Source organism: Fusarium subglutinans (assembly GCF_013396075.1).
Source record: "Fusarium subglutinans strain NRRL 66333 chromosome Unknown NRRL66333_c0000061, whole genome shotgun sequence".
Classification (NCBI taxonomy): domain Eukaryota; kingdom Fungi; phylum Ascomycota; class Sordariomycetes; order Hypocreales; family Nectriaceae; genus Fusarium; species Fusarium subglutinans.
The window spans coordinates 174,732-198,519 of NW_023502124.1; the positions used below are offsets into that span (position 1 = coordinate 174,732).

General features: G+C 49.1%; 12 protein-coding genes across 12 annotated transcripts; 3 read left to right on the forward strand and 9 right to left on the reverse strand.

Annotated features, from left to right (window-relative positions):
- Nucleotides 1–28: 28 nt before the first annotated feature.
- Nucleotides 29–1,126, forward strand: FSUBG_6077 (NADPH-dependent aldehyde reductase; the record flags this gene model as incomplete). The annotated part of the gene is made up of 2 exons (XM_036684238.1): nt 29–758; nt 810–1,126. The coding sequence occupies 2 exons, from the start codon at nt 29–31 to the stop codon at nt 1,124–1,126; spliced, it is 1,047 nt and encodes a 348-aa protein (XP_036538438.1).
- A 189-nt stretch (nt 1,127–1,315) lies between these two features.
- Nucleotides 1,316–2,820, reverse strand: FSUBG_6078 (methyltransferase; the record flags this gene model as incomplete). The annotated part of the gene is made up of 8 exons (XM_036684239.1): nt 1,316–1,367; nt 1,427–1,846; nt 1,895–2,032; nt 2,083–2,120; nt 2,172–2,194; nt 2,245–2,464; nt 2,688–2,729; nt 2,785–2,820. The coding sequence occupies 8 exons, from the start codon at nt 2,818–2,820 to the stop codon at nt 1,316–1,318; spliced, it is 969 nt and encodes a 322-aa protein (XP_036538439.1).
- Nucleotides 2,821–3,396: 576 nt separating this feature from the next.
- FSUBG_6079 (uncharacterized protein) lies at nt 3,397–4,812 on the reverse strand (the record flags this gene model as incomplete). Its single annotated transcript, XM_036684240.1, has 1 exon — nt 3,397–4,812. One exon carries the CDS (start codon nt 4,810–4,812, stop codon nt 3,397–3,399), a length of 1,416 nt encoding a protein of 471 aa, XP_036538440.1.
- A 16-nt stretch (nt 4,813–4,828) lies between these two features.
- On the reverse strand, nt 4,829–5,677 carry FSUBG_6080 (het-domain protein; the record flags this gene model as incomplete). The annotated part of the gene is made up of 1 exon (XM_036684242.1): nt 4,829–5,677. The coding sequence occupies one exon, from the start codon at nt 5,675–5,677 to the stop codon at nt 4,829–4,831; it is 849 nt and encodes a 282-aa protein (XP_036538441.1).
- Nucleotides 5,678–6,245: 568 nt separating this feature from the next.
- Nucleotides 6,246–7,679, reverse strand: FSUBG_6081 (uncharacterized protein; the record flags this gene model as incomplete). Its single annotated transcript, XM_036684243.1, has 1 exon — nt 6,246–7,679. The coding sequence occupies one exon, from the start codon at nt 7,677–7,679 to the stop codon at nt 6,246–6,248; it is 1,434 nt and encodes a 477-aa protein (XP_036538442.1).
- Nucleotides 7,680–9,369: 1,690 nt separating this feature from the next.
- Nucleotides 9,370–10,600, forward strand: FSUBG_6082 (uncharacterized protein; the record flags this gene model as incomplete). The annotated part of the gene is made up of 2 exons (XM_036684244.1): nt 9,370–9,803; nt 9,856–10,600. 2 exons carry the CDS (start codon nt 9,370–9,372, stop codon nt 10,598–10,600), a joined length of 1,179 nt encoding a protein of 392 aa, XP_036538443.1.
- A 114-nt stretch (nt 10,601–10,714) lies between these two features.
- FSUBG_6083 (L-tyrosine decarboxylase) lies at nt 10,715–14,076 on the reverse strand (the record flags this gene model as incomplete). Its single annotated transcript, XM_036684245.1, has 10 exons — nt 10,715–10,916; nt 10,967–11,544; nt 11,595–11,894; nt 11,942–12,211; nt 12,258–12,507; nt 12,557–12,974; nt 13,025–13,384; nt 13,437–13,473; nt 13,521–13,687; nt 13,737–14,076. The coding sequence occupies 10 exons, from the start codon at nt 14,074–14,076 to the stop codon at nt 10,715–10,717; spliced, it is 2,922 nt and encodes a 973-aa protein (XP_036538444.1).
- A 685-nt stretch (nt 14,077–14,761) lies between these two features.
- Nucleotides 14,762–15,949, reverse strand: FSUBG_6084 (uncharacterized protein; the record flags this gene model as incomplete). Its single annotated transcript, XM_036684246.1, has 1 exon — nt 14,762–15,949. The coding sequence occupies one exon, from the start codon at nt 15,947–15,949 to the stop codon at nt 14,762–14,764; it is 1,188 nt and encodes a 395-aa protein (XP_036538445.1).
- Nucleotides 15,950–16,384: 435 nt separating this feature from the next.
- On the reverse strand, nt 16,385–17,616 carry FSUBG_6085 (uncharacterized protein; the record flags this gene model as incomplete). Its single annotated transcript, XM_036684247.1, has 2 exons — nt 16,385–16,818; nt 16,869–17,616. 2 exons carry the CDS (start codon nt 17,614–17,616, stop codon nt 16,385–16,387), a joined length of 1,182 nt encoding a protein of 393 aa, XP_036538446.1.
- A 1,130-nt stretch (nt 17,617–18,746) lies between these two features.
- On the forward strand, nt 18,747–19,917 carry FSUBG_6086 (calcium-independent phospholipase A2; the record flags this gene model as incomplete). Its single annotated transcript, XM_036684248.1, has 2 exons — nt 18,747–19,231; nt 19,302–19,917. 2 exons carry the CDS (start codon nt 18,747–18,749, stop codon nt 19,915–19,917), a joined length of 1,101 nt encoding a protein of 366 aa, XP_036538447.1.
- A 190-nt stretch (nt 19,918–20,107) lies between these two features.
- Nucleotides 20,108–21,106, reverse strand: FSUBG_6087 (reductase; the record flags this gene model as incomplete). The annotated part of the gene is made up of 1 exon (XM_036684249.1): nt 20,108–21,106. The coding sequence occupies one exon, from the start codon at nt 21,104–21,106 to the stop codon at nt 20,108–20,110; it is 999 nt and encodes a 332-aa protein (XP_036538448.1).
- A 774-nt stretch (nt 21,107–21,880) lies between these two features.
- FSUBG_6088 (cytochrome P450 monooxygenase 52A6) lies at nt 21,881–22,165 on the reverse strand (the record flags this gene model as incomplete). The annotated part of the gene is made up of 1 exon (XM_036684250.1): nt 21,881–22,165. One exon carries the CDS (start codon nt 22,163–22,165, stop codon nt 21,881–21,883), a length of 285 nt encoding a protein of 94 aa, XP_036538449.1.
- Nucleotides 22,166–23,788: the final 1,623 nt, after the last annotated feature.

The window sequence follows — 23,788 nt, forward strand, 5'->3', positions numbered from 1 at the left end:
GAGCTCGTTCTGAACAGCATCAATCAACATGAGCAATTTACCAACGGCTATCCCCAGAGGCTCATGGGTCCTCGTGACGGGAGCGAATTGTTACACCGGCAGCCATGTGGTCATAGAGCTTCTGAAGCAGGGTTTCAAAGTGCGCGGGACAGTGAGAGATCTCTCATACAGCAAGTGGCTACTCGAGCACCCAGCCGTGAAGCCGCACGCAGACGAAGGAAAAGTGGAATTGGTTGTCGCCAACACATCAAAGCCCGGAGATTTCGATGAGGCGGTGAAAGGTGTCTCGGCTATTATCCATATCGGCAATGTCGGCGATTATACGCCAGATCCGAATGTCGGGTTCGCATCAGCTATCGAGGCTGCCTTGACCGTGTGCCGATCTGCTGCCAAGGAAGCGTCAGTCAAGCGATTTGTGATGGCAGGTGGGCTATGGTCATCAGTCTGGCCCAAGCCTGGAGAGACAAAAACTGTTGGACAGGACACATGGAACGATGATCTGGTCAAAGCCGCGCAGGCGCCGCCGCCGTATGAGTTGAGCCGTATTCTTCCAGTGTACCTGGGGGCCAGAGTTGAAGCCGAGAAGGCGGTATGGAAGTTTGCTAAAGACGAGAATGTTCCATGGGAAGTCAATGTCGTTAGCCCTTGTTGGATTTTGGGCGATCCTCTGGACGCGAGACACTATGGGCCAATGCCTACTCAGCTCTTGCAGCAGCTATACCTTGGCAAGATCGATGCTCTCAAGGAGAACACAACGGGTATGTTGGCAAATAAATGAATTGAGAGTCTCAGAAATACTGACCAGATAGTCTATTATACTCATGTCTCCGACGCGGCTGTCATGTACGTCGCAGCAGCTATTGACCTAGATGTCAAAGGCGCTCGTATTCCAGCCCTAGCCGAGTCTTTCAACTGGAACAACGCTTTGGCCATCATGCGCAAAGCATATCCCGAAGAAGACTTTGAAGACGACTTTATTCCTGGAGACCCTGTTCTGAGCTACAAGATCGAGAATGACATTGCACCTGAGCTGCTGCAAAAGTGGGCTGGAAGGGAATGGATCAGCCTTGAGAAGGGAATTACGGAGACCATCGATTTCTCGAGGAAGCTGGGTAACCTGGACTAGCCGGATGCTCGGGATGGTGAGGTTACGCTGGAAAAGCTTCGAATGTCTTTATGTAACGCATTGCCTGGACTTTGACAGGATTCAGAGGAACGAAAACTTATGGTAACGAGAAATACAATTTCAACTATCGCTGGAGAAGAAAATGGAACGCAGAGCGTTCTACATATGGTGAAGACGTGGGTGATGTTCCTAAGCTTTACTTGCAAGCTCTTCTAATGGTTTTCTTCCGTAAACCACGTAGCTATAATTGCCCACGTCAGAAGAAGGTCTTGGTCGGATCCAATAGAGAGAGGGACTTACACCGGGATATAAGCATGGATACTTCGATCGCGCAGCTGCTTTCTCATAGCACTGCAGAACACGCGGACCTCATCCGCACTCCAGCCCAAGAATCTCGTAAACAATCCAAGCAATAGACCCTCCAGTCCATTATTGATATTGGCATAAGACCACCTGCCCAGTTCCTTGTAGTGTTTGTCCTTGGGCCACTCGTTAATAGGCCACTTGAACTGCTTCTCCACCACGTCAACAAAACCAGCCTTCTCAAGGAAGGTCTTATACTTAGGTGCAAGATTAATGGCTCGTCCTGCTTTGGCGCTGGCTTCGATGCTGAGAAGACCGGAGCGGAGAACCTCGCAGTCTGGGGGCAGGGTTCCATCATCACAGGCGATGGGGTAAGTTAGGTCTTGCATTTCAAGGTAGCCGCCGGGTTCAAGATTACTATAGCACATTAAGAGAAGAGTGGTGACTGGATAAAGTTTGACCTACGCATAGGCATTTTGGACGAATTTCTCCATATCGGCGAAGGATCCTGTCATGACGCGACAGAAGATAAAGTCGAATGGTTCTGTCCACATCCATTCTTTTTCGAGATCGTCGATTTCAAAGGCGCAGTTCGGTGGGACCCTAAGGAACAGTTTAGCTACATGAGGCCTGAGAGTGAGGTTGAGCTATACAATGAAGGTTGGATAGGGCTAAGGTCTACACCAATGACCTGAAGCGGTCAGTGAAGAGAATCTTGTTAGAGAATAAAAAGGAATGATACCTGCGCTTCGGGGTGAAGATCCGCTGGATAAGAAGGTTAGTGAATAAATCAGTTCACATATTGCCTCTCGTACCATATTCGATAGCCCAAATACCAGTTCCGGTTCCAACATCCATGACCCTCTTGGCAGGCTCCGTGATCTTTGGGCTGAGCCCGAGCTCTCCATGAAGGGTGAGTAGCCAGAGATTATGCTGAAGATCTTCACCAACACTCAGTACGTAACATAGGCTAAGGCCTGCTGATAAACCTACCCAAACGGTCACTTTCAGACGCGTCGTTGGGAAAATTGTATCCTGGATCGCATGTTAGTCATGAAAGAGACGTGGTAGATAGGAACAACTCGCTTCCGGAACTCATGGCATGGTAGGTTCTTCCATTTTCTTCCTGGAAGCGCAAGACGCTTGATCGAAGTGACTCCAGGCTTTCTGAGTCGGCCTGTGGCTGTTTAGCTTTGACTCTCGGTATATTATCACCCATACTGCTTGGCGCCATCGGGAGACTCGCTGCTGAACTTACGCCTGAGAAAGTCGAGTCGCTGTCGTCAAATGTATCGGCGGCCTATTCAGAAAGGTCAGATTCATTCAGCGCAGTGCATGGCACATTATCTCTATACCAATGCCTCGTGTGGCTCCTGAGTAGGCGTCGTCATGATGTAATGCGTCCTTTTAACGGTAAGAAATAGCAGATGGTCGTTGAGTGTCTGTGATTTGGAGCAAGTTATTCGCTTGAGAACGGAGAGCAATAAAGCCGTGAACTGTCAGGTGATTCTCGGGGTTCGGCACCGGATAGGCAGGAATAAAGGAAAACACCTCATGAGCAATCATATAATCTGCCTCGTTGAGTAACGTAATCCGATGCATGTCGCGGGCACAGCGAGAGACCCAACCAACAGACCCACCAAGGTTGCAGTGATACTTTGATCAGGTAATTCTCTTTCACTGGGGGTTTTCTAGAATCGTGGTTCGCTGGCTGAACGAGGTTTGGAGTGAAAGATCCATTATTAGACTACGTATGCCCTTGGCGAATCAGGACAAGACGATGCATGATCCGCGTAACTGTGGATGTCGCTGTAACCCCCCCGAAAGAAAAGTCAAGACCTGGAAAAAGGATATCAAAATAAACCAAGTAAAGAGCCACCTCAGCTTATGCTAGATTTGCCTAAACATTTTTACCGCTTGGGGTCAAGGTCCTAAATTTTCTTTCCTCCCCTGGCTTCGCTATGTGATCATCCAAGTCTGATTAACACTTCCTCGGGCTCTAGCTTCAGCCACTGATCCAAGGATATACCATGGCTAACCCGAACCCTTCGGGCGAGTCCATCATCTTCTCTGGAGATACACATTACATCGAGAACAAATCGGCCCCTCGAGCATAAGTCTTGCCACCGAGAGACAGCAGCGTCATAGCTATGCTGATCGGAAAACAAACGACCGCTCATCTTTGCGTTATATCGGCTCGTTCCACAACCGCCGGCATATCCGGAATACTGCGGTGGCTCGGGATCTGTCAGTTTGGCAGTGGCAAAGACGATGAACTCCAGCTTATCTGGTTGTTTTCCACGCCAGCCAGGATCACATTGCAGGCTTCCAATCGAATATCCGTCGTTCCCTATCATATCAAAGTTTGGTAGCCCAATCCTGCCGTCGGGCTTTCTGGCGACAGTGATATGAGCAGCTGAGGTTTGGAACTCCAGGATGGGATTTGGCGGCGCGAAGGGGCTCTGGGATATATGCACTGGCGAAAGATATTTATTGTATCTTTCACGCAACATGATGTCGATATCTGTCTCCTGGATGATGCCAGACCTACCCCAGCCGCTCTCTCGAGCCCCGCCAGAGGTCCGCGTACTAGAAGGGACTTCAAGACACCACTCGACTAGACCCTGGTAGCTAGACCAGCTCCAACTGGGGAAGTCGGCTCGTTGGCTGTTAGGATCAGGGTTATGGCCATGAAGTGGTTGCCAACCCGGCGCAAATCCAAACTGGTCCAAAGGAAGACCGAAACTGCATGTTGATCCCCACTTCTTGTCTTCCTCCATCCACTGGACCGCGGCAGCCCAAGCATTGAGGATGTCCTCAGGATGACCCAGGGTCCGCTTGGTGTACTCCTCCACAATCCTGTAATAGCCCCCCTCTGGGTACGATCCATTGGAACGGAGGAGCATTAGATCCTTTATTCTCCCAGCCTCTATTGTTTCCGTGTTTGCTGAAGCTGCCATAGAACTACCTCCTGGTACTTCCCAGACACTTTCCTCGCAGTACATCGTCTCACGACATAGGAAGAAAGTCTGTGATGCCGTGAAGAAAAGGATTCGTCTTGAGAATGCTGCTTCTTGAAAGGTCCAGCCGCGACTGAACCAGACTGAGCTCTCGATTTCTGTGAAGAGTGATGGGTAGCATGTCATGAGACTCAAACCATTTATAGTAGCCTGGTGCTGTGGCTCAGGATTTCTTGTACCTGGTCGAACTCCTGGGAGGGGGTCGGCAAAGGTAGTGCCACTCAAGGCGACCAAAGTACAAGTTGCTCCGGAGTAGATTGATGCCATGTGGTGAATCTCAGGGTCGATTGAGCCCCGTTTTTGGGGGATGCAAAATTGATCGACCCACAAGAAGCGTAGATCGATCTGACGACAGAACTTCATGGTATCCGTAATGGTGTCACCCAGGGTTATACCCGGAGCGGAGACTCCCTGGTTGTCGGAGCTCCTGCTCGTTCGAGGTCTTCAGCTGTGTACCAGGTGTACCATCACCCCAGACATAGCTCAAGGCAGCGTAGCCATCGTGTGGAGAGGATACAGAGACAATACAGTTCCTTTGAACATCAATAAGCCTTTTTGGGCGAGTTATCTTGCCTACTGGTTTATACTCCCTACATTCCTTGTGCTGCTCACTGCAAAGGCTTAGCCAGGTTTTACAGAGTTCAAAGTCGATATCCGCGCCGACGTGTCGCCCGCCGAAACAGCTCCCAAATTCTATATTAAGTTCCTTGTTTGCTTGAAGTCCCGAACGCGACTCAGCCTTTTTCTTGACTTGACGTGCGCGCTCCCAAGCTGCAGTATGAGAGCGATCCGGAGCACATAGCTGAAGACCACGAATCATCAGGGATGCATGGCTGGGCTGTCGATATGTAACGTTATGGAAGCCAATACACTGTGTAAACCCGCTATCAAACATGACTGTTCCTATCTCGACTGCCGTAACCATCATTCCATCTTCGCTATCTGGGAAAAGGTCGGGTACGCGTAGACGGTTCAAGGTGCGCGTTATCATCCGAAATGTCTGTATCTGATGGAAAGTCAACATGCAAAAGGCACAGCACTTTGCATGCATTCGGATGTGCTTCCAGGTTCTCGGGACCTGTTTCTGGGAGTCGAGATCTGCGCGGTACGGGTTGAAGCCATCAGGATAATTGGCGGAATCGCGGCCTGTGAACACGCCATGGAAGTCCACGTCCCTGCAGATATTACAAAGACTGCTGTGTGGAACGAGGGTTTTGCGTTCTGCCATGATAACTTTAGCTGCAAGTGGATGGGTCACGGAAGATAAGAGGCCCTTATTTTGGCCATAAGAATGAGGAGTTGGAATGATAAGTATCAGCCCGATAGGCAATACTTACAGCCATGGGAAATTATATTACAGTACGGGGGCAGGGTCAACCAATTTCATCACTTTGCAGAAATTAGGCGCTTTGAAGAAGAACAAATCCCGCACATAGGTGACCTGACCCCAAAGGTCGTGCAGAGTATGGCGCCGAGCTGAGTTACATCCTTCTGACTGTGGGCATGCTATTGGACGACATTGTCAAACTTGCGGGTCGCTGCTCTATACGTGGCACCATTGCCAGACGAATGAGAAATTCAGGGTTGCTCACAGATGCAGCCAAGACGCGTGTCCAGCGCAGCAAGTACTCACTGAACAAGATCGCGGCATCGAGTATCATATTAAACCGAAACGGATGTACCTGCAAAACTAGCATTTTTCCGAGATTGATGAGCACAGGTGGCAGAGACAGTAGGTGATATGTAGGCATTGTCATCTCAAATTACTGACATTTCTCTAGAGTACTGGCGATTGTTCAACCATCAAACAAAGCGTTGACCCCTCTCAACCTAGCCATTTCTTTGATCCTCTTGATATGAAACATAATCGGGTCATCCATAAATGCCTTCGAGAGACCCAGGACTCGTAACTTGCTAAACCGCCTCTGTGGTCCAGCTTCTTCAAGTAGCTCTATAATACCCTCCAGGTATGGCTCAAGGAACCCCTCAACATCCTTGCTATGACTAACCCAGCTCTCCATGAACATATGGGTACGAAGCTTGAGAACTTGGATACCTTGAGGTATCCGATCAAGGACGATCTTGGTACAATTCTCAACTTCATCGGACCGGGAACCTTCGAACAAGTCCGCAATATGGACTGTAAGAGTCTGGATGCGTGACAATTGTGGATACACCTCCTCCAAAACCGGGTCTAGGCTAGGGAACTGTAGCATACTAATGTCGAGGTCCAGGTCTTCTAGAGAATCTTTGTGTTTCAAGAGGGCCCCCGCTAGCTCTTTCTGGTCTGGAAAGCCGTACATTTCCAGCCTATGGTCGACACTAACGCTGAGTTTTGTGAGGGCCCGACATGCAGTGATGAAATCTGGGACGCCAGATCGTAATAACCCTCCCACTATGGTTAACTCTGTGATTGGGGATGTCGAAACCGGAAAAGGAGGCACGTAATCATGAAGATACGTTAGGGGGAGAGGGTTATCCAGATCATCAACTAAACCATAGGCACAGAGCGTCTGAATACAAGGAAGGTGCAGGAATGATCTAGCATACGCCATGTCGTAGACTTCCCAGCTGTCGCTGGGTTGCAAGGTAACATGACGAACTTGGTCAAGGGGCAACTGTGGTACCATTTCAGCCGGTCCATCAAGCAATCGACAAACAGCCTCCTTCACGTAAAGCAGAGGCATGAAATGTTCGCGAGAACAAGGACTAAAAGGTGGTACTGTGATGTTCAGATGGGTCAATCTTGTACACCAAGTCAAGATCAACACGGCGATTGCATCCACGCAACCAAGGCGTATGCGATGGTATACGTGAGCTGGGAGCAACTTTGATACTTGAAGATCCTTCTCAGTAGCGTCTGCGAGAGCAGCTAGACTCTCAGGAGGATCCTTATGAGCAGCGCCTACGAGAGCAGCTAGACTCTCAGGGCTCAAGTCGACCGAATCGGGATCGGGATCATGATTGTACAAAGGCCGAAGGTATCCAAGGTCCAGCCGTTTCACGTGCCGTCGAAGATTAGGATTTCGGAGAAGATGAAGAGCAAGTCTCCCGATTGACGGCTCAAGACATTCTTGGCTGTTGTTCCATTGGCGCACGAGGAGAGGAAAGACGATTTTGTTGAGGCGCCTGTTGACGACGCTGACGTTTTCTAGCGACTCGCGGTCATTTGTGACGAACTCGAGGACTCTGTGGAGGGTCTCGTCTGGCAAGTTGGATAAGACGGCCATGTTATGGAAAAGAAGTATGGCTATTGTGAATATGTGTCTATTGAAGTTGGCAAATGTCCTGTCTCACACAAACACAGTGAGAAAGACTGTGATGTCATCATGTTCCTTGCGCGTATCGCAGGTTAGTATTTGCTGACAGAAGCTGATTGTGCATAAAGCCCTACTCCGTACATGATTGGCATAAGCATTATGCATGTTATGCACAAACCCCAACCTGCGAGAGCGATGCTTCCATCATTGTCGTGTGGGATTTTCAAGTTTAAATTATTCGTCAGCCAAAAATGGAAACTTTTTTTTACGTTCTTTTTACAGCAATGTAGTCAATGCTGTTGAGCGAGAAGTTGAAGTAGCCAAGAATCACTTGTTGAATCTCGTCTGGTCTGTGATGTGTTTGCTCAGACGTGGCGTTTCGACCCCTCAATTTAGCGGCAAGGGTCACTATGGGCGCATCGAGACCACCAGCACCAACACAGAACCGCTCTCTGCACCATCTAATCACAGGATCTCGGGTCTTCACAGAGCCTCACTTCTTGGCTACAAGCCCTGCTCTGCAATTCCTCGCCCGGTTTCTCTGTAGCAACCCAACCAAGACCCATCACCTACCGCAACGTTACCGCGATTGTTTCTCGTCGAGAGCCTTACAAGGCTCATTTTCCGGGGCAGTGAAACCAAGACAGTTGCCAAGCCCAATAGTCCCAAATCATAGCGCCGAAATCTTTCAGCTCCCGACGCCAAGCCAATGAGACATCTCAGGGCTGGTCTTAAGCATATTCGCCGAAATGAAAACGGCGGAAGGCCCATGCTTTTTTTTTTCGTTTGTAAAACAGCGGCCTTGGGAGGTCATGCCCGATTGAGTTGGGCTGTCGGGATGAAGTGTTACACTGCAGAGGAGATCTCGTATGGAGGCAGGGGTGCTGTTTTGGGGAAGCTGTGCGACGATAAGCAAGGGACGGTCAATCTGTGGATGGTCTCTGGCTCGCCAATGTTGTCGTATGTCTCATTCTGCGGTTTTGCTTTCTTTATTTGGTCTGGGCTTGAGATGGATCACTGATGGTCGGCGATAAAGATAAATCGAATGCGGAATGGCAGAGGGGCTGTGCTTGAGTAAGGGTTCGCAGATGTCCAACGCGCCCTTTTGGTGGTGTCATAGTGCAACTCATTGGAAGCAAGGCCTTTGCGTCAATTGAGTAGTGGGGTCAACGGTATTTATCCAGTCCTACAAACGACGTCTTGAAGCAATTGAACTCCCTCTCCACGTCGTGATGGTCCCTGCATTTCCCTCGAGGGCAGAAATCTCATCAAACCCTCTGATCTATCGCGACAGTCGCTATTTTGGAACCTCAAGCCCTCGTCTAATTGTCCTCTCCGAGTGCAATTAGCTCCGTTCCGAGGCGGAGATTGCTAACAATCACCCATTTAGGGTGCGGCTGAGGTGACCTTTGGAATGGAGGATTCAGCTCCTGCAAGCCCGGTCACACAATATTGGTTCTGGCCTTTCAGTGGCGTTTTGATCTGCCTAGGGGCATTAGCTTAGGCTGCTTAGGCGCATTGTTGCTCTGCGCTGGCTCCTTCATAACAATTGTTTCCTGCAATCGCGTCCAGTTCTTTTTGCTTGGTTATTTCCTCGTGCATCTCTTTTATTTTACCATTCTCAGGACTATTTTTCTCACGTTTGGCCTGTAGGTTCACCATGCGGTCAACTTCACAGGCTCTCTTGCTTGGAGCTATGCTCCAGGCAGCTAACGCAGTGGACGTCGCTCGCGCTGCCCAACGGAATCGTGTACGCGATGTACCAGCAGCAATAACCGAAGCCCCGTATGGTATCATGCACGAAGCAGAGATGCTTGTCGGCCACAACGGGCTTCAAGCACGGCAAGCAGCCTCTTCGAGTGAGCCTCTGGTGGTCACTATCGCGCCCGACGCAACATGCGGATACTTGTCTGGACAAGCAGGCGCTGCAGTCACCTGCGGCAATGGTCGCCCGTGTTCATGGGCTGGTGTTAGTCGTAGCGGTCTTGTCGGTTGCGGCTCTGACATCTTCATCCTTTGTGTTGAGTCTAGTATAGCCGTCAATCCTAGCTCATGCGATGACGTGTGTCAGAGTAACACTTTCTATCTTAAATGGTGAGACACTATTATCGCCGTCTCAGATTCTCAACACTAACTAACCTTGCAGCACCGACTCCGATACGCCTTACTGCCGCACGTATGCCTTCCCAAGCGGAATTGCCGACTATCGCTGTGCATCCACACCCGTCGGCAAGCCACAATCTGTCGACTTCACATACGACGGCCAGAAGAATGCCAACTTCAAGACTACAACCCTCAGCGACGGCATCGCTTCAGAGTCACTAAGGGCTACCGCTATCAACTCTGATAGCGGTTCTGCTAGCCAGGCAAGCGAGACAGAGACTCAAGCAGAAACAACGACAACTTCGGAAGCTCCTGAGCCTACCAAGAAGAGCAAGTCGACACCTGTCGGTGCTATCGTCGGCGGTGTAGTCGGTGGTGTCGCTCTCATTGGCCTCATCGGTCTTGGTGTCGTCTGCCTGCTGCGTAGACGTAAATCCAAGCCCGAACCTGCCCCAGCACCAGCTCAACCAGTCATGGCGCAGCAACAAGCTCCTCCTCCCGCCCCTATGAACCAGAACCCATACCCCCAGCAACAACATTACCAACCAGCTGCACAGCCTTATCCTGATCATAGCATGGCGGCATCTCCTGCACCGTCAGATGCTCGTATATCGATGATGAGTGGACCTATGTCAAGTGTCGGTCCAACTTCACCCGGGGGATGGCATCAACAACCATCGCCCCCGCCAGCGTTTCACACACCTGCGCCGGCGTATGAGATGGCTGGTCCCGAGGCGCGTGAGCAGGAGCCGGTCTATGAGATGGGTTCTGACTCTGTGAAGAAGTGAGATAATCGACATTCATTCAGTTATAACATGCATCGCTTGGTAGTTCAATTAGAGTAGTCATGATTTGGAATTAATACGGATCTCTCATGAGTTGCATTGATGCCCTAGTGGTGTTTAATCCATATTGACCAATTCCCAATCAGCAAATATCTTGGATGTGAGACTCAAGTCACCACTTGCGATCGGCTTGGACCCTCCAAGGAACTCATCGTAGTTATTGTACACCGAGACCTTATGCTTGTGATCAGCAACAAGCGACAGTCCAGGCGCATCAGTTATGACAACCGATTTTTTCTTCTCATTCTTCTCTTGGGGTCTGCAAAATCTTAGCTTGAATAACTCCGATGTTGGAAGAGGAAAACTTACAGCGGCTGAATTGCGTTCTCATAGACGTCTTCCAGTACTGCCACTATACCCTTGCCAAGCTGCTCATCGCTCAATTCCGGGTTGAGATTGAGCTTGACACGATCTCCGCTAAGCTGGGCATTGGGTGCAGTTCTCAGCACATGGTCAATATTAGCCTCGGCATTGCTTCCATAAAGATAGAAGGGCATTCTATTGGGGTATTCCTTGTCCAAGTCATCATGCGACATGGATCGTTTGATGACAACGTCAATATTGGAAAGCTTGAACTTGGCCAGAGGTTCAGCGCCATCATCTGGAATGCCGTCGTCCATTCGGAACTCAACATCACCAGTGGACTCAAGGAGATTACCAAGCTTTTCAGGCTCCACGTTGGCGATGGTGTAGAACTTGTCTGGATTCTCCTTACGAAGCTTATGATAGAGTTCCTTGACTTCGCTGGGGAGCTCAGCGGTGATGATGACTTGCCAGCGGTGAGCGGCCATGTTGAACATGGGAATGTGGACGAGGTAGATCTTGTCGTGACCTTGAACGACAAAGCCGTGAAAGTCTGGCGTTTCAGTGTTGCGAGCGAGGACGTGCTATTGGCTTTAGTGCCGGTTCATACAATCTTCCGGCCTGTGAGACTTACCTGGACCTCTTCCTCTGCGATCTTTCTGAACGAAGTCACCAAGCTCTCAAGGAATGGTGAGTCCGTAGGCCAAGGGCTCATCGTAACATTGACCAAGAACTTCAGATCTCCGTGAGCAGAATACTCCTCGTTTGAGAGTTCAAGACGTCGTTTGAAGTTAGTCAAGCACTTGCCATAAGCCTTCTCACCGAACGATGACGAGGTGAGGAACAAGGGACGATCAGAGATCGGTTTCTCGTCATCTTCAATGGTGTAGGACAAACGCTGGAATATGCGCTCATTGAGGTAATTGGCTTCGACCTGAACCTTGTAAGCATAAACGCCAAGATGAGAGTGCAGTGACTTACGATATTGGTGTTAGGCTTGCCATTGATCCGAAAATTACAAGCGAAGGCATTGATCATTAGATCACCACCGAGAGTCTCAAGAAGCTCCCATGTCTCTTCATCCTTGAACAGATCCTCGTTGCTGACTCCAAGGATCTTCGAGCGGATTCGTTCCTTTTCTTTTGCAACATCCTCAGCTGAGCCACCGTTGCGCTCAATGGGCAGTCTGATGAGGGGTACGACGATCAGGTCATCTTCTGGCTTGGTCAAAGTGGCCCAGTGGCAGTAGAGCTGTAACTTTAGTACATCTTTCATAAAAGGCTTTAGTGGTACAAACCTTGGTGCAAGTGAAGATGGCTTCTCCAAGGAGTCTACCATATCCGTCCACCTCGAGTCCGAGGGTCTTGTGCGTCAACCATGTAGCCACTGCTGCAGCTCCAGGCTTACTTCCCTCAACACCATAGACACCCATACTTCCCTTATCATCACCCTGATGATAGACAATTGGGCTGGTCCAGGTGATGAGGTAGCGCATGCGCTGATCACGGTAACAAAGACCACCGGCAGGGTAGTTGATGTAGCCGGACCTGTCAATGGTTAATAAATGTGATGAGGATCGGAGCCTTTAGGACTCACTTGTGAGGATCGATAGTGATGCTATCAGCAAAAGGGAGACACTCAAGCTGCTCTCTCGTATAAGGCTGAATGGCCAACTTGGGAATAAACGGCAAGTCTCCACCAGGAACGGGAGCGAACATCCTGCGCTCAATCATAGAAGAGAAGTAACCTCCCCACGCAGCGTCGGCATGGATTGCAAACGATAGGCCGCGAGCTTGGAATTCTTCGCGAAGCTCAACGACTTGGCGAAGAGGGTCACAGGCACCATGTTCAGTTGATCCGATGATGACAACACCACCAAAGACGGGTGTGTACTGAGATTCGTCATCGCCCTCAATGCAGGACTCGAGATGGGCGCGGAGGCTGGAGATGTCCATGCGGGCTTCTTCATCAACGGCAATGTCGACGAAGTTATCGGACCCAAGACCAGAGATAGCTGCATATCATTAGCAACAGTGCTGTATCACACGAGACTATTTCATTTACCTCCACCCTTGGGCCAAGAGTAATGCTTCGTAGCACTAACAAAGAACTTGGCAGGCTTGGTGATGCCAAACTTCTGATCAACATATTCCTTTCCGACAGTCTGGATCAGATAATCGTGCAGAGCAGTCTGCAAGAAAGAGGGGGAGATGGCATATTCACTCGTCAAACGAGTGGGGATCTGGAGAATGGCCGTAGGCTTCAGGTTCAGAAGCTCCCAGGTTGACAACTCAGTGAAGGGCTTTTCATCACCTTTGCAAGTAGTAACCTTAAAAGGTGGCTCAATGGTGGTAAGGAAGTTGAGCGGTGCACCTTTGGCCATGGCGAGCTTGAGAGAGAGCGGGTAGAACTTGAGGTTTCGAACTAATCATCGGTAAGAGGGGCAAAGTGAAAATGGGACGAATGATAGACTTACTCGCCCAAATGGCCTCGAGATTAGCCACTGAACCATCCTGTAATGTTGTTAGATATCACCTTGACACATGAAGAGTTTACTAACGCATGTAATATGACCCCATGGTACAACATCTGAGTCTTCACCACCAACACCGTAGCCATAGCCCAGCATGCGACAAAGGTCCACGCCGACATCACGCTCTACGCTAGTAGTGTAGGGACTAGCTTCTGTCGCAACATTGTTAGGGTTGTACATCATAGCCGCCATATCTACACCCCGCCCGTCAGCAATGCTCATCAACGCGTCAACTCTACTTACACCCGATGATACTAGGCATCGCAGTATCCATGTTCATATGAGCGTTGTATCTCGGCGACCAGAATGGAATCGAGTTTTTCGACAACTTCCCGGAGATATACTTGACATCTTCACGGAGTTGAGCGATACTACCTTGGAATTCCTCTGTCTTGATCATGTCTTGGGTGATGAAAGGTGGATCATCTTTGTAGAGATTCTCTCGGGTGTTCTTTTGTTCGTTCAAGACATGAGTGAAGAATTCACTGAGAAGGTCAAAGTTCTCAGCGCGGGGGCCAAGGAAGTATGAGCCGACGCGGGCGTGTTGGCGACGCTCATGCTCGATCTGCTCGTCGCTGACCATTGTGTTTATGGGTATTGATAGAGATATAGAACAGTATGTAAATCTCGGGAGCAGTCTTGAGAAGTAGGAGGAGGGGCTGTTCTTATAACACAAGTAATACCATAATTCTACTGCTTCAGAACCGGAAAGGTTGCTAAGCTTGACCACAGCTAAAATTCCAACACTTCGTATACCGAGCCTATCCTTTCTGTACACATTGAGGGGTATCGCAGCCTTCCCCTCCATTGTCGTCACAGAGACCAGTCTAGAACAGTGCCGAGTGATGCATATGAAACATGGCCATCACGGTAAATGTTTCAAAGCCCCTAGTCTCATGCAGGGAACAAATATATGCAGTCCCATATGTGCCAATTCTTGAATGGGGAAAGGTGAGTTTGCGCTATTGATGCTTCAGCTGAGACTTGCTAGTGGCGGTAACCTGATTGAGTATCGGGGAAATGGCCCTGTTGCCGCGTGACCCACGGAATACGGCAAAAAGTGTGTGTGAAAGTCTACGTTTCTTTCGTACTTCAACTGCCTTTTTTCTCATGTGAAAATGCGTCTTCCTGCGTTGTTCTGCTGCTGTTCTTGGTCTTGTTGTCTATCCTGTAGTGCCCCGCATCGTGATGTGCTTAACGCCGCGTGTCTTAGATCCCCACTTTGAGACGGCGGTAGCACGTACACGACTACTTGTCCATGGCGCCAATTACTCATCCTCTTGCTTTTGCCAGACAATTCCACTCATTGCCTTTGCAGCTCGTCCAGCCAATTCCCGAACTTCTAGTGACAACTCCTCGTTCTGAGACTCAGCCTCAAACCTCCTGCGTGCAAATTCTCTCCTTGCCGTCTCCCATCTCCCCCGACCTTTATACCTCTTCCGTGATCTGTTCCACGGAAGCTCATTATCCCTCAAGTCCAATATCCTATTCACCACCTCAATATCTCTTTCATCTCTGGTATGCGGATGCCTAGCATAAACCTCCTTGCCAGCAATGATGGTCCATAGCGACGCGCAAGTAACGTAGTGACTGAGAATCTCATGGTCTGCCGGTGGTGATACACGGCGATACCATGGCGTCGGGGCTTTTTCTAGCGCGTCAACAGCACAAATTTCTCCTTGGACGTGTATGTTTGCTACTCCGCTGGCAGTCAGTCGAGCATAGAACGCGTTCAGGTTCTGCTCTGCGTGTTGCTCTGGCCATGTCCAACCAGCTCCGCATCCACAAGAGTCATCCCTCACTTCGGCAATTGAGGTGCCCAGAATAATCAGGTCGCTCCAAACGGTGCCGAGCTCCCAGATCCAACTTCTTTTCAGCGGAATCGTCATTGGTACTGGTTCTGGGGGATTTGGTCGGGCTTTGAGTGCTCTGAGTAGATCAACTAGTTTGTGCTGTCGAGTCTCGTCGGTGAAGGGAACTTTCTTTGCTGTGTGAATAATAGAGTACCAAAGGTTCCAAAGAAGCATCTCAGCGTTTCCAGAGTGATCTCGCTCATCTTCTGGTTCAGGCCAATCTTGCTCAGGTCCCCAAAGCTCGAGTGCCTTCTCCGGACTATGATACTTTCGTTGTATTCGAGCGACCCTCTCTTGTCGAAAATATTCTGTGCCTGCGTTTGCAGTTGAGTATGCCTCGTCTATTGGCTCTGCCAGAATGTCGACTGCCTCAGCTGTTGAAAGGTCGCTTGACATGTATTGATCAACAACAGTTGTATCTGCGCAGAACCAATTTCTGATCTCAGCTAAACGAACAACCTTCGCAGCAAAGTCGAGGGAATCGTCCTCAGCGACTGCTTTCGCGCGTTCATCTTCCCTCGTTTCTTTATCTATTCTTGATGTACGTCTTTCGTCTGCTTTTGCTTGGTCTCGCTTTTCTTTGGATGGCCTGTTCTTTGGCATTTTTCGTGTTAGGGTCTGATTATCGTAATTCCTTGGACTCTGATCCGTTGATGGATGAAAAGGCGCTGTTAAATACTCCACAGGTAGTGGACCTGAGGGATCAGCCCCGTGGGTTGCGTATCCGTCTCACCGAAGAGTCATTGCCTGCCTAAATTCTTACATCAGCATGTTCATCCTCAACACGCATCGCTTCGCTGGATCCGCCACTAATTCGCAGCAGTGCGGCTTATAACTAAGGTCAAGTGGGACACTGGTCTGTAATCTTGCAGAGGCTTCTCCGCGTACATCCTATCACTCTTATGATTTCTTGTCTTATTCAATCTAAGTCTATGCGTGCACTAACGACACCAAGACATTCATAGCAGCGCCAATCTTCAGGATAAACGGCGATTGAAGCTCCTCAGCCTCACGAGACCATCTCACTGATAGGCTTCTTCATGCTTGCTCGTTTGGCTTCTCTTTCTTTACACCTGATGCGAAGATCTTTTGCACTGAGCTGGCCAATTTAAAGTCCCCGAATCTGACACCATGGCAGATATCGACTTCGGACATTTTCTCCAACCAGGGATCCGTTTTGCCTTTGAAAGAGCATTTATGTATCCCCCCAATGGTTGGAATCGACCATTGCGGAGTTTCGAGGTTGGTTGAGAATTCCTGTAGTTCCAAAAAGCTCTTCTCTTCGGCAGGTTGTCCCTTGGCTCTCGGAACCTCTAAGCCGAAGCTGCGCATCTGCTTGATCAGCATTCCCAGCATTATGGCTGTACACTCTTTGCGACAGCCACCGTCCGTGCTCCAGAAAGATTCAAGTAGCTCGTATAGATTGTCGAGGAATTGTTTCGTAAGACTCTTTCTGCGTTGATCTAGTGAGTCTGCAAGGTTGTTAGTCATGATCTATGAAGCGCTCGTTGTCGTAACTTACCCAGGATGGTACTCGGGAGCGGCAGATCCGTATAAATGGGCCCGGGGGTCAATTTGAGGACGGTGTGAACGATTGAGTTGAAGAGCTCGCTCTTCGCAAACACCCAACTGATGAACAACCGAGACATATTCGTCTGGTAATCAGACCCCTCTATCTCATCTTCCTGGATAACAGAGGCGACCCAGTTCTCAGCAAACATCTCCACGATCTCGTGGCACTCGTAATAGTCAACAAGTATAGACATCTCTGTCAACAAAGAAAGATCCATTGTCTTTGGAACATCTCTATGGTGTCCGTGAAAGATATCAAGCAAGATGAGTAGCGCTTCGGCGCTGGACTCAAAAGCCTTGACTTCGAAGAGCCCGTCCTCATTACGACAGCTCTCTTTGAATGGACCGTCTAGCATCGCCTTGAAGACGGGTGACGCAAGCATCAAGTGAGCTGATGAAACGCGGTAGCAGATTTCGACATTTTGTCCGTGCTCGTAGCATGGCTTCAGGGTCTTCAGATCATCGAGGCTCTGTATCGAAGATGTGACGTCCTTGAAATCCTCTGAAGCAGGTCGTTCAAGCTCTCTCTGGTCATTTCGCTCTTTATCCTCGCCGTTCTCGTTCTCCTCGTGCTCTTCCTCGGCGGCTTCCGGATCACCGGCTTCTGGCAACGGTTCTTGGTGGCTGCGGAAATTGGGCTTTCGGAGAATGATATCAGTGTCTCCTTTAGGAGCGAAGACTAGTAGTGAAGACTTCATTCGTGTTGATACTGCCAGTGGCTGTTGGCTCAGTTACGTATGAATAGCTAAGATCAAACGCGTCGCGTCTGTACTTCTCTCGTACCGCATCCCGAATGTTATCACTATCGCCTATCGGCTTATCTTATCTCTTATCATAGGGTTTTTCGAACTCCAGGGTAGTATCACTTTGATCAGTCAGTCACTGATAATGCACTGCCGTGATTTACGAAAGAAATCTTAAAAAAGAAAAAAAGAAGGAAAAAACAGAATCTCGATTGCAAAATACTAAATTGCAATGGTTATTTACTACAGATTACAGAGCTTTGGGTGACAGTGGTTAATACTGCGCTGGATATTGTGCAAATCATTTCCCGCTTATTTGCTAAATCAGCTAGCTATTAAATCGGGTTTCCAACAGTCCCACTACAACAAGTGGAGAATCTTAAACAACTCTTTGAATTGGGGACATTGCAGCGCTAGGCTTTTTATATCTGCGTGCCTGTGATGAGCATGATATACACTGCTAGGTACCCGTCTTGGAAATCCTTGTCAGTGCTATACCGATCAGCATCTCAGCCAGACCTGAGATCAAGACGAGGTGACATAGCCGTAAGTAGCTTATATCTCCCAAGCCAACTACCTTATGCTCCGATAAGACAATGCAAATATTCGTCACGGGTATCACATGCACGGTTCACCTCCTTTGCTCAATTGTGGCTGACTGGACCAAGCAAACACCACTTTACAGCAATTGGTTGATACGAGAAAAATTTCACCCTCATCTCAAGATACCCATGCTGTTTCTACGGAATAACCATGCCGTTTCGTATCTGTAAGTTCACCGAACTATCAAAAACCCATCCAGGATGAGGTTGAAAACTAGCGATATCCCGCAGCGACTAGTGGTAAGCTAAAGGCGGTTCAGCTGGCTCTAGTGCTCGGACCGCTATGGCAAGTAGCCCAAACGGGCCAAGATCCCCCTGAAGAGAGCAATAGTTTCAGCTTAGTGACGTTGTAATGAGGCCTGATGATAAGAGGAGAAAAGAAAGAAAAAATTGACAATGAATGGGTATTTATACAGTTCAGCTGCAGTCCATCTTTTCCAGCTCTTCTCGTTTCATTTCATTCATTTACAGTCAAAAGTCACAATGGTCTATGCAGCTTCTACCAAGCATCCCAAAGGACTCCGGCTCCTTGCGCTCGATGGCGGTGGCGTCCGGGGTATCATGGGCCTCGTCATCCTCAGAGAGCTCATGCTTCGCGTCCAGAAGAAGAAAGGCCTCAAGACCATTCCCCTACCGGCTGACTACTTTGAGCTCGCTGGCGGTACTAGCACAGGCGGTATCATGGGTATCATGCTCTTCCGTCTTCGCATGAGCGTCGACGACACCATTGATGAGTATGACAGAATCGCCAAGACCATCTTTAGCCCCAAGATCTACGGCTGGGATATCAGTTGGATCCCTGGTTCATCGTACCTCAACAACAGCAAGGCTTTAGTCCAGGACAGCAGATTTGATGCTGGGTCTATGAGTAAGGCTATTGACGAGGTTGTTGAGAAGTTTGGCCTCGATGAGAACGATAAGAAGCTTAAGGGCAACGCCCCTCTTCAGCACGAAGGTGGTGCACGGATGTAAGTATCTCTCCGCCCTTGCGCTACGCCGCTCACACAACAGGTTCTGCTGTACTACTGCCCAGAACAGAGCTGAGTCTATGTTGATGCGCACCTATAAGGACAAGACCATCTACACCAAGTCCAAAGTCAACGATGCTCTACTCAAACACGGCGACAAACTCACCATCAGCATCGCCGCACGCGCAACATCTGCTGCCCCAACCTTCTTCCCTGAGGTGAAGTTCCCTGAAGACAAGCCTGAGTTGGTGTTCTGGGACGGCGGCCTTCTGAACAACAACCCTATTGACCAGCTCTGGTACACACGCTTTGAGCTCGTTGACCCCAAAGACCCTTCACCCCAGATCTCTTGCGTCATCAGTCTCGGTACTGGCTACGTCAGCCCAGGAAAGGCAAAGCAGTCTTGGATCAAGGTTGTTGGAGTGGCATCCAAGGTCATGGACTTTGCTACCAACACCAACGCCAAGGGCAAAGACTTTTCACGTCACATGACGCATCTCAATGAGAGGGATGAGCACAAGGATACCAAGTACATTCGTTTTAACCCGTTCTTGAAGGAGGAGATTGGTCTTGATGAGTATTTGAGGATGGATGATCTCAAGTTGATCGCTCAAAAGACCATGGATGACCCTAACCCTACGAACCAGTTTTGGATCAACCAAGCTGTGGATGCTATTTGCGCATAGGATGGATACAAGAAGGATACAATAATGTTAGCTTACTTAAGACAAAGAGCATCATAACCTATTAGATATCTAATTTGAAGTGCCAATGGCGCAAGCTACGGTACACCCTACAGTAGCTACACCAGATTACGTGACGCATCTGCTTTTGTTCTATCGCAACAGACCTGCTTGGTCCTCATGCGTCCATTCCCTAAGACCTCTCTTGGAGACTCAATGTCTCCAAAGTCAGCTCCCAGGTTTGGTTCTCCTTCTCTGAATCATAGATATACTCTTTATACCCCATCGCGCCCGGGACTAACGGCTCCGGTCTGGAAGGTCGACAATCCTCAAGGTACTTTCCGCCTTTGCCCTCCCACTCCTTGCCAACTGCTGCCAGAACCGTAGTCGCAGCACCTTGTTCGGGACTTTTCATGAAATTCATCGTCTTTGGATTCTCCTTCATGTCTCTGAGCACTGACTCAGGCATATGCTTCTGGAGGTTTGAAGCGATGCCACCGGGCATGACGCTAGTAGCGTGAAGGCCCGTGGGACCGTAAACACGGTCGATGTAGTTCGACATGTAGATCTGGGCGAGCTTGCTCTGGCCGTAGGCTTTGAACGGGGTATAGGCGTCTGGGGCTTTGAGCTGGAAATCGTCGTAGATGATCTCTGAAGCGTGGTGGCCTGAGGAAGATACGTTGACGACGCGGGAGTTGAACTCTGGGGTTGATCCTTTGAGGAGGGCATCTTTGAGGAGCCAGAAGAGGAGAAAGTGGCCGAGATAGTTGGTGGCTAGTTGTTGCTCGAAACCATCCTTGGTCTCTATGCGTGATGGTGTCGCCATGATGGCGGCGTTGTTGATGAGGACATTGAGTGTAGCCGATTTATCTAGGAGCTCAGTGGCGCATGCACGAACGGAGGACATGTCAGATGTATCGAGGCGTATCAAGTCAACCTGACCAGGCTTCAAGAAAGAAGAGCACGCAGCCTTGCCCTTTTCCAGATCCCGCACAGCGAGAAAAACGCGAGCGCCGGTCGCAGCAATAGCACGGCCAACCTCGACGCCAATTCCAGCAGAAGTACCAGTGATCAAAAAGATTTTATCCGCCAAAGCGCCCTCGAGACCTTCGTCCTGCACGATTTGCAGGGCTGTTGGTCGAGCATCCCCAGGGCCAGAGGTATTCTTGTGAACGTCTTCGTAGCGGGACATTGTGTATAAGCTTAAAATAAAGTGCTGGCGGATGATTATCGGCGGCGATGCAATCCAATGACATTGGCTTATAATTAGGTGAAAGGTTGCATTGGAAAAAGAATGAATGCCCCTCGACTTCATCAATTCACGGTATCTAAGCGTCATACTGATTGGGCTCACCCGAATTACGGGCGCTAACTCCGTTTGGCACTGAACGCGGTCTTGGCTTACATAAAGAGGCACAGGAACGGGCAACAGCAATTTCATGACATAGATATCTGAGGCATGGGATAAGATCAGTTCTTGGCGAGGGCTTGTAGAGCTTGACGAATGAGATTGCCTATGGAATATCTACTTGCTAACGACGAGTCCGTATTAGGAGCTAGTTCCTTCAAGACATAATTGGAACGCTTCACTGTCTTGTCAGAGTCGACCCTTTGTTTGCATGACTCCTGGCATGATCCTGATATTTTGCCGACAACGTGGACCGTTATGAATCTATCACCTATCCTTAAGCTAGACAGGCCACAAATCCAAGCCTGTGCATAGCCAAGAGCAGCTGCAACGGTATTTTCACCAATGAAGCCGCCATTTGCCAAAGTACATGATTTCCGATTCTGTAATGAATGGCCTGCGAATTGAGAAGCTCGCCGAAGAAGGGCCTAGTGCTCGTATAGACAGTAAGATGGCCTGAACATGTATTGAAGGGGCCTAGCCGGTATTTCGTGTCGGACGATGATAAATGTGTAGTCCTTGAAAACCTTCAACATTACAATCTGAATGTTTCTCGGATCATTGATAGTTCCCAAGAGTATAGTGCTCAAACGTCCCAGCACGCCTCGTCTTCCCACACCGCGGCACTCCTATCTCAGGAACCTTCTTCTCCTTATCTTCCATCACAGCCGTAAAGAGGAAGCCGACTGAGAAGGGGTATTTGCTGGGTATGTGCGGAGCATGCTGACAGCCGTTGGTCTGGCCATTAGCGTCGTACCGGAGATGAGGCCAGTAGAAGTTGGCAATACTGAAGACTATGTAGAACCCAGCGGCCCAGAGAGAGAGAACGAGGAGGGAGTTCATGTCTAGTGCTGGTTGTTGAATAGAGGCTTTGGATATCGCTGTCTGTTGACTTCATTATGATGTGTAAGCTGATGGAAGGAAAGCCCTTGTGCAACTGATTCAATTGTTTTATGCTATACTTGGACCTGCCGTCTTGTTATGCCAATTGAATTGTGCGCAACGGTTGTTCAATTGGGTTATGTTCCATTGAACACGCTACGGATTATTACTGTGTTGGGACATGTGCTTCCGGGCTGCAATCATGCACCAGAGTCGTCCGATTGGCTAACTAACTAGGAATTCATGTAAGCGCAAAATCCGCTGACAGATGTCATGCACAGGGCAGTCATTCATGTAAATTGGCTCATCGAACCCCGCCTCGACTCGAAGTCATGTAGCAGAGGACATTGCCATTAGCTCATCTCTATTAGACAGCAGTCATGGCTTTGTACACACACCTTGACTCTCACGTAGATAACAAATTTGTTTTGAATCTCAAATCAATTATCGCGTAGCTTCTTCTGGTTGGGTGCTATACACGCATTACTGCCACAAAACGTACAACCTCTACCGAATTCCCAACTCTCGTCTCGGAGCATAGTCCAACCTCCTGTCATCCTGACATTTGTCAGCAGCCACGAGACGTATTAGAGCCATCTTGTGTATTTGGACGGGCTGCTGCCTTTGTTGCTATGTTTCTGACTTATAAAGCTCTGGCTGTTGGTCATGTCGGCTTGTTTCCCAATCCGGCAATTATCCGAAATGCACTGCATTAGACACTATGATCACTGGGGGCTAAAACACTCGAAACAAATATCAGATGACAGTTGACTGTAAGCAACGTGGATTGCGTTTTGAAGGAGTAGTGAGAGGCTTAGAAACTGACAATTCAGATCGTGGTGCGGTATCAGGAACTATAAAGCACTAGAGGTATCTTCTCCACCAACGTCATTATTCACGGCTCATAAAACAAACTGCCACTATGTCACTTGTGTTGACTCCAACAAAGATCCAAGCTTGGCTCCGACTCAACGGCAAGTCCTCCACTGGGCAGTTGGCCCTGTATGGTAGCAGTGTTCTAGGCGCACTGGTAAGTGAAACAACAACCACCAACTTAGAAGACCACGTAAACTAACCTGCAGAAGCTCACCTTATACTGGACCGGCCTCATAATCTATCATATCTACTTCTACTCACTCGCATCTTACCTCGGGCCCCTCCTAGCAACATCTACCCCAGTACGTGCCTTGCTGCTCGTAATGTACTTAGAAGCCATCTTTATACATTCCGGAAAGATATGGACGATCATTCGGTCAAGCGCCGCCGCATCCGTTTTGCGATCGAAAAAGATCACAAGAGAGACGGTGGTTCATAACCATTCTCCATAGGGGCCCAATTGGTCAAATATGCGAAGGGCCTGTCTTTTGAGTCTTCAACTTCCGCGCATGGCCGTTCTTTTGGGAAGAGAAATATTCTTAAATGAGATCTATGATATGTATGGTCACATGGCCTTAGGCATAGGAATCTTTGTACTGGGAGTGAACAGCCTCCACAGAAAGATAGGACCATGAAACAGACCTTTGTTGCTGCTTTATCTGACATGAGGTTACATGGACAACTGGAGATGTGATGAATGTTGTTCAT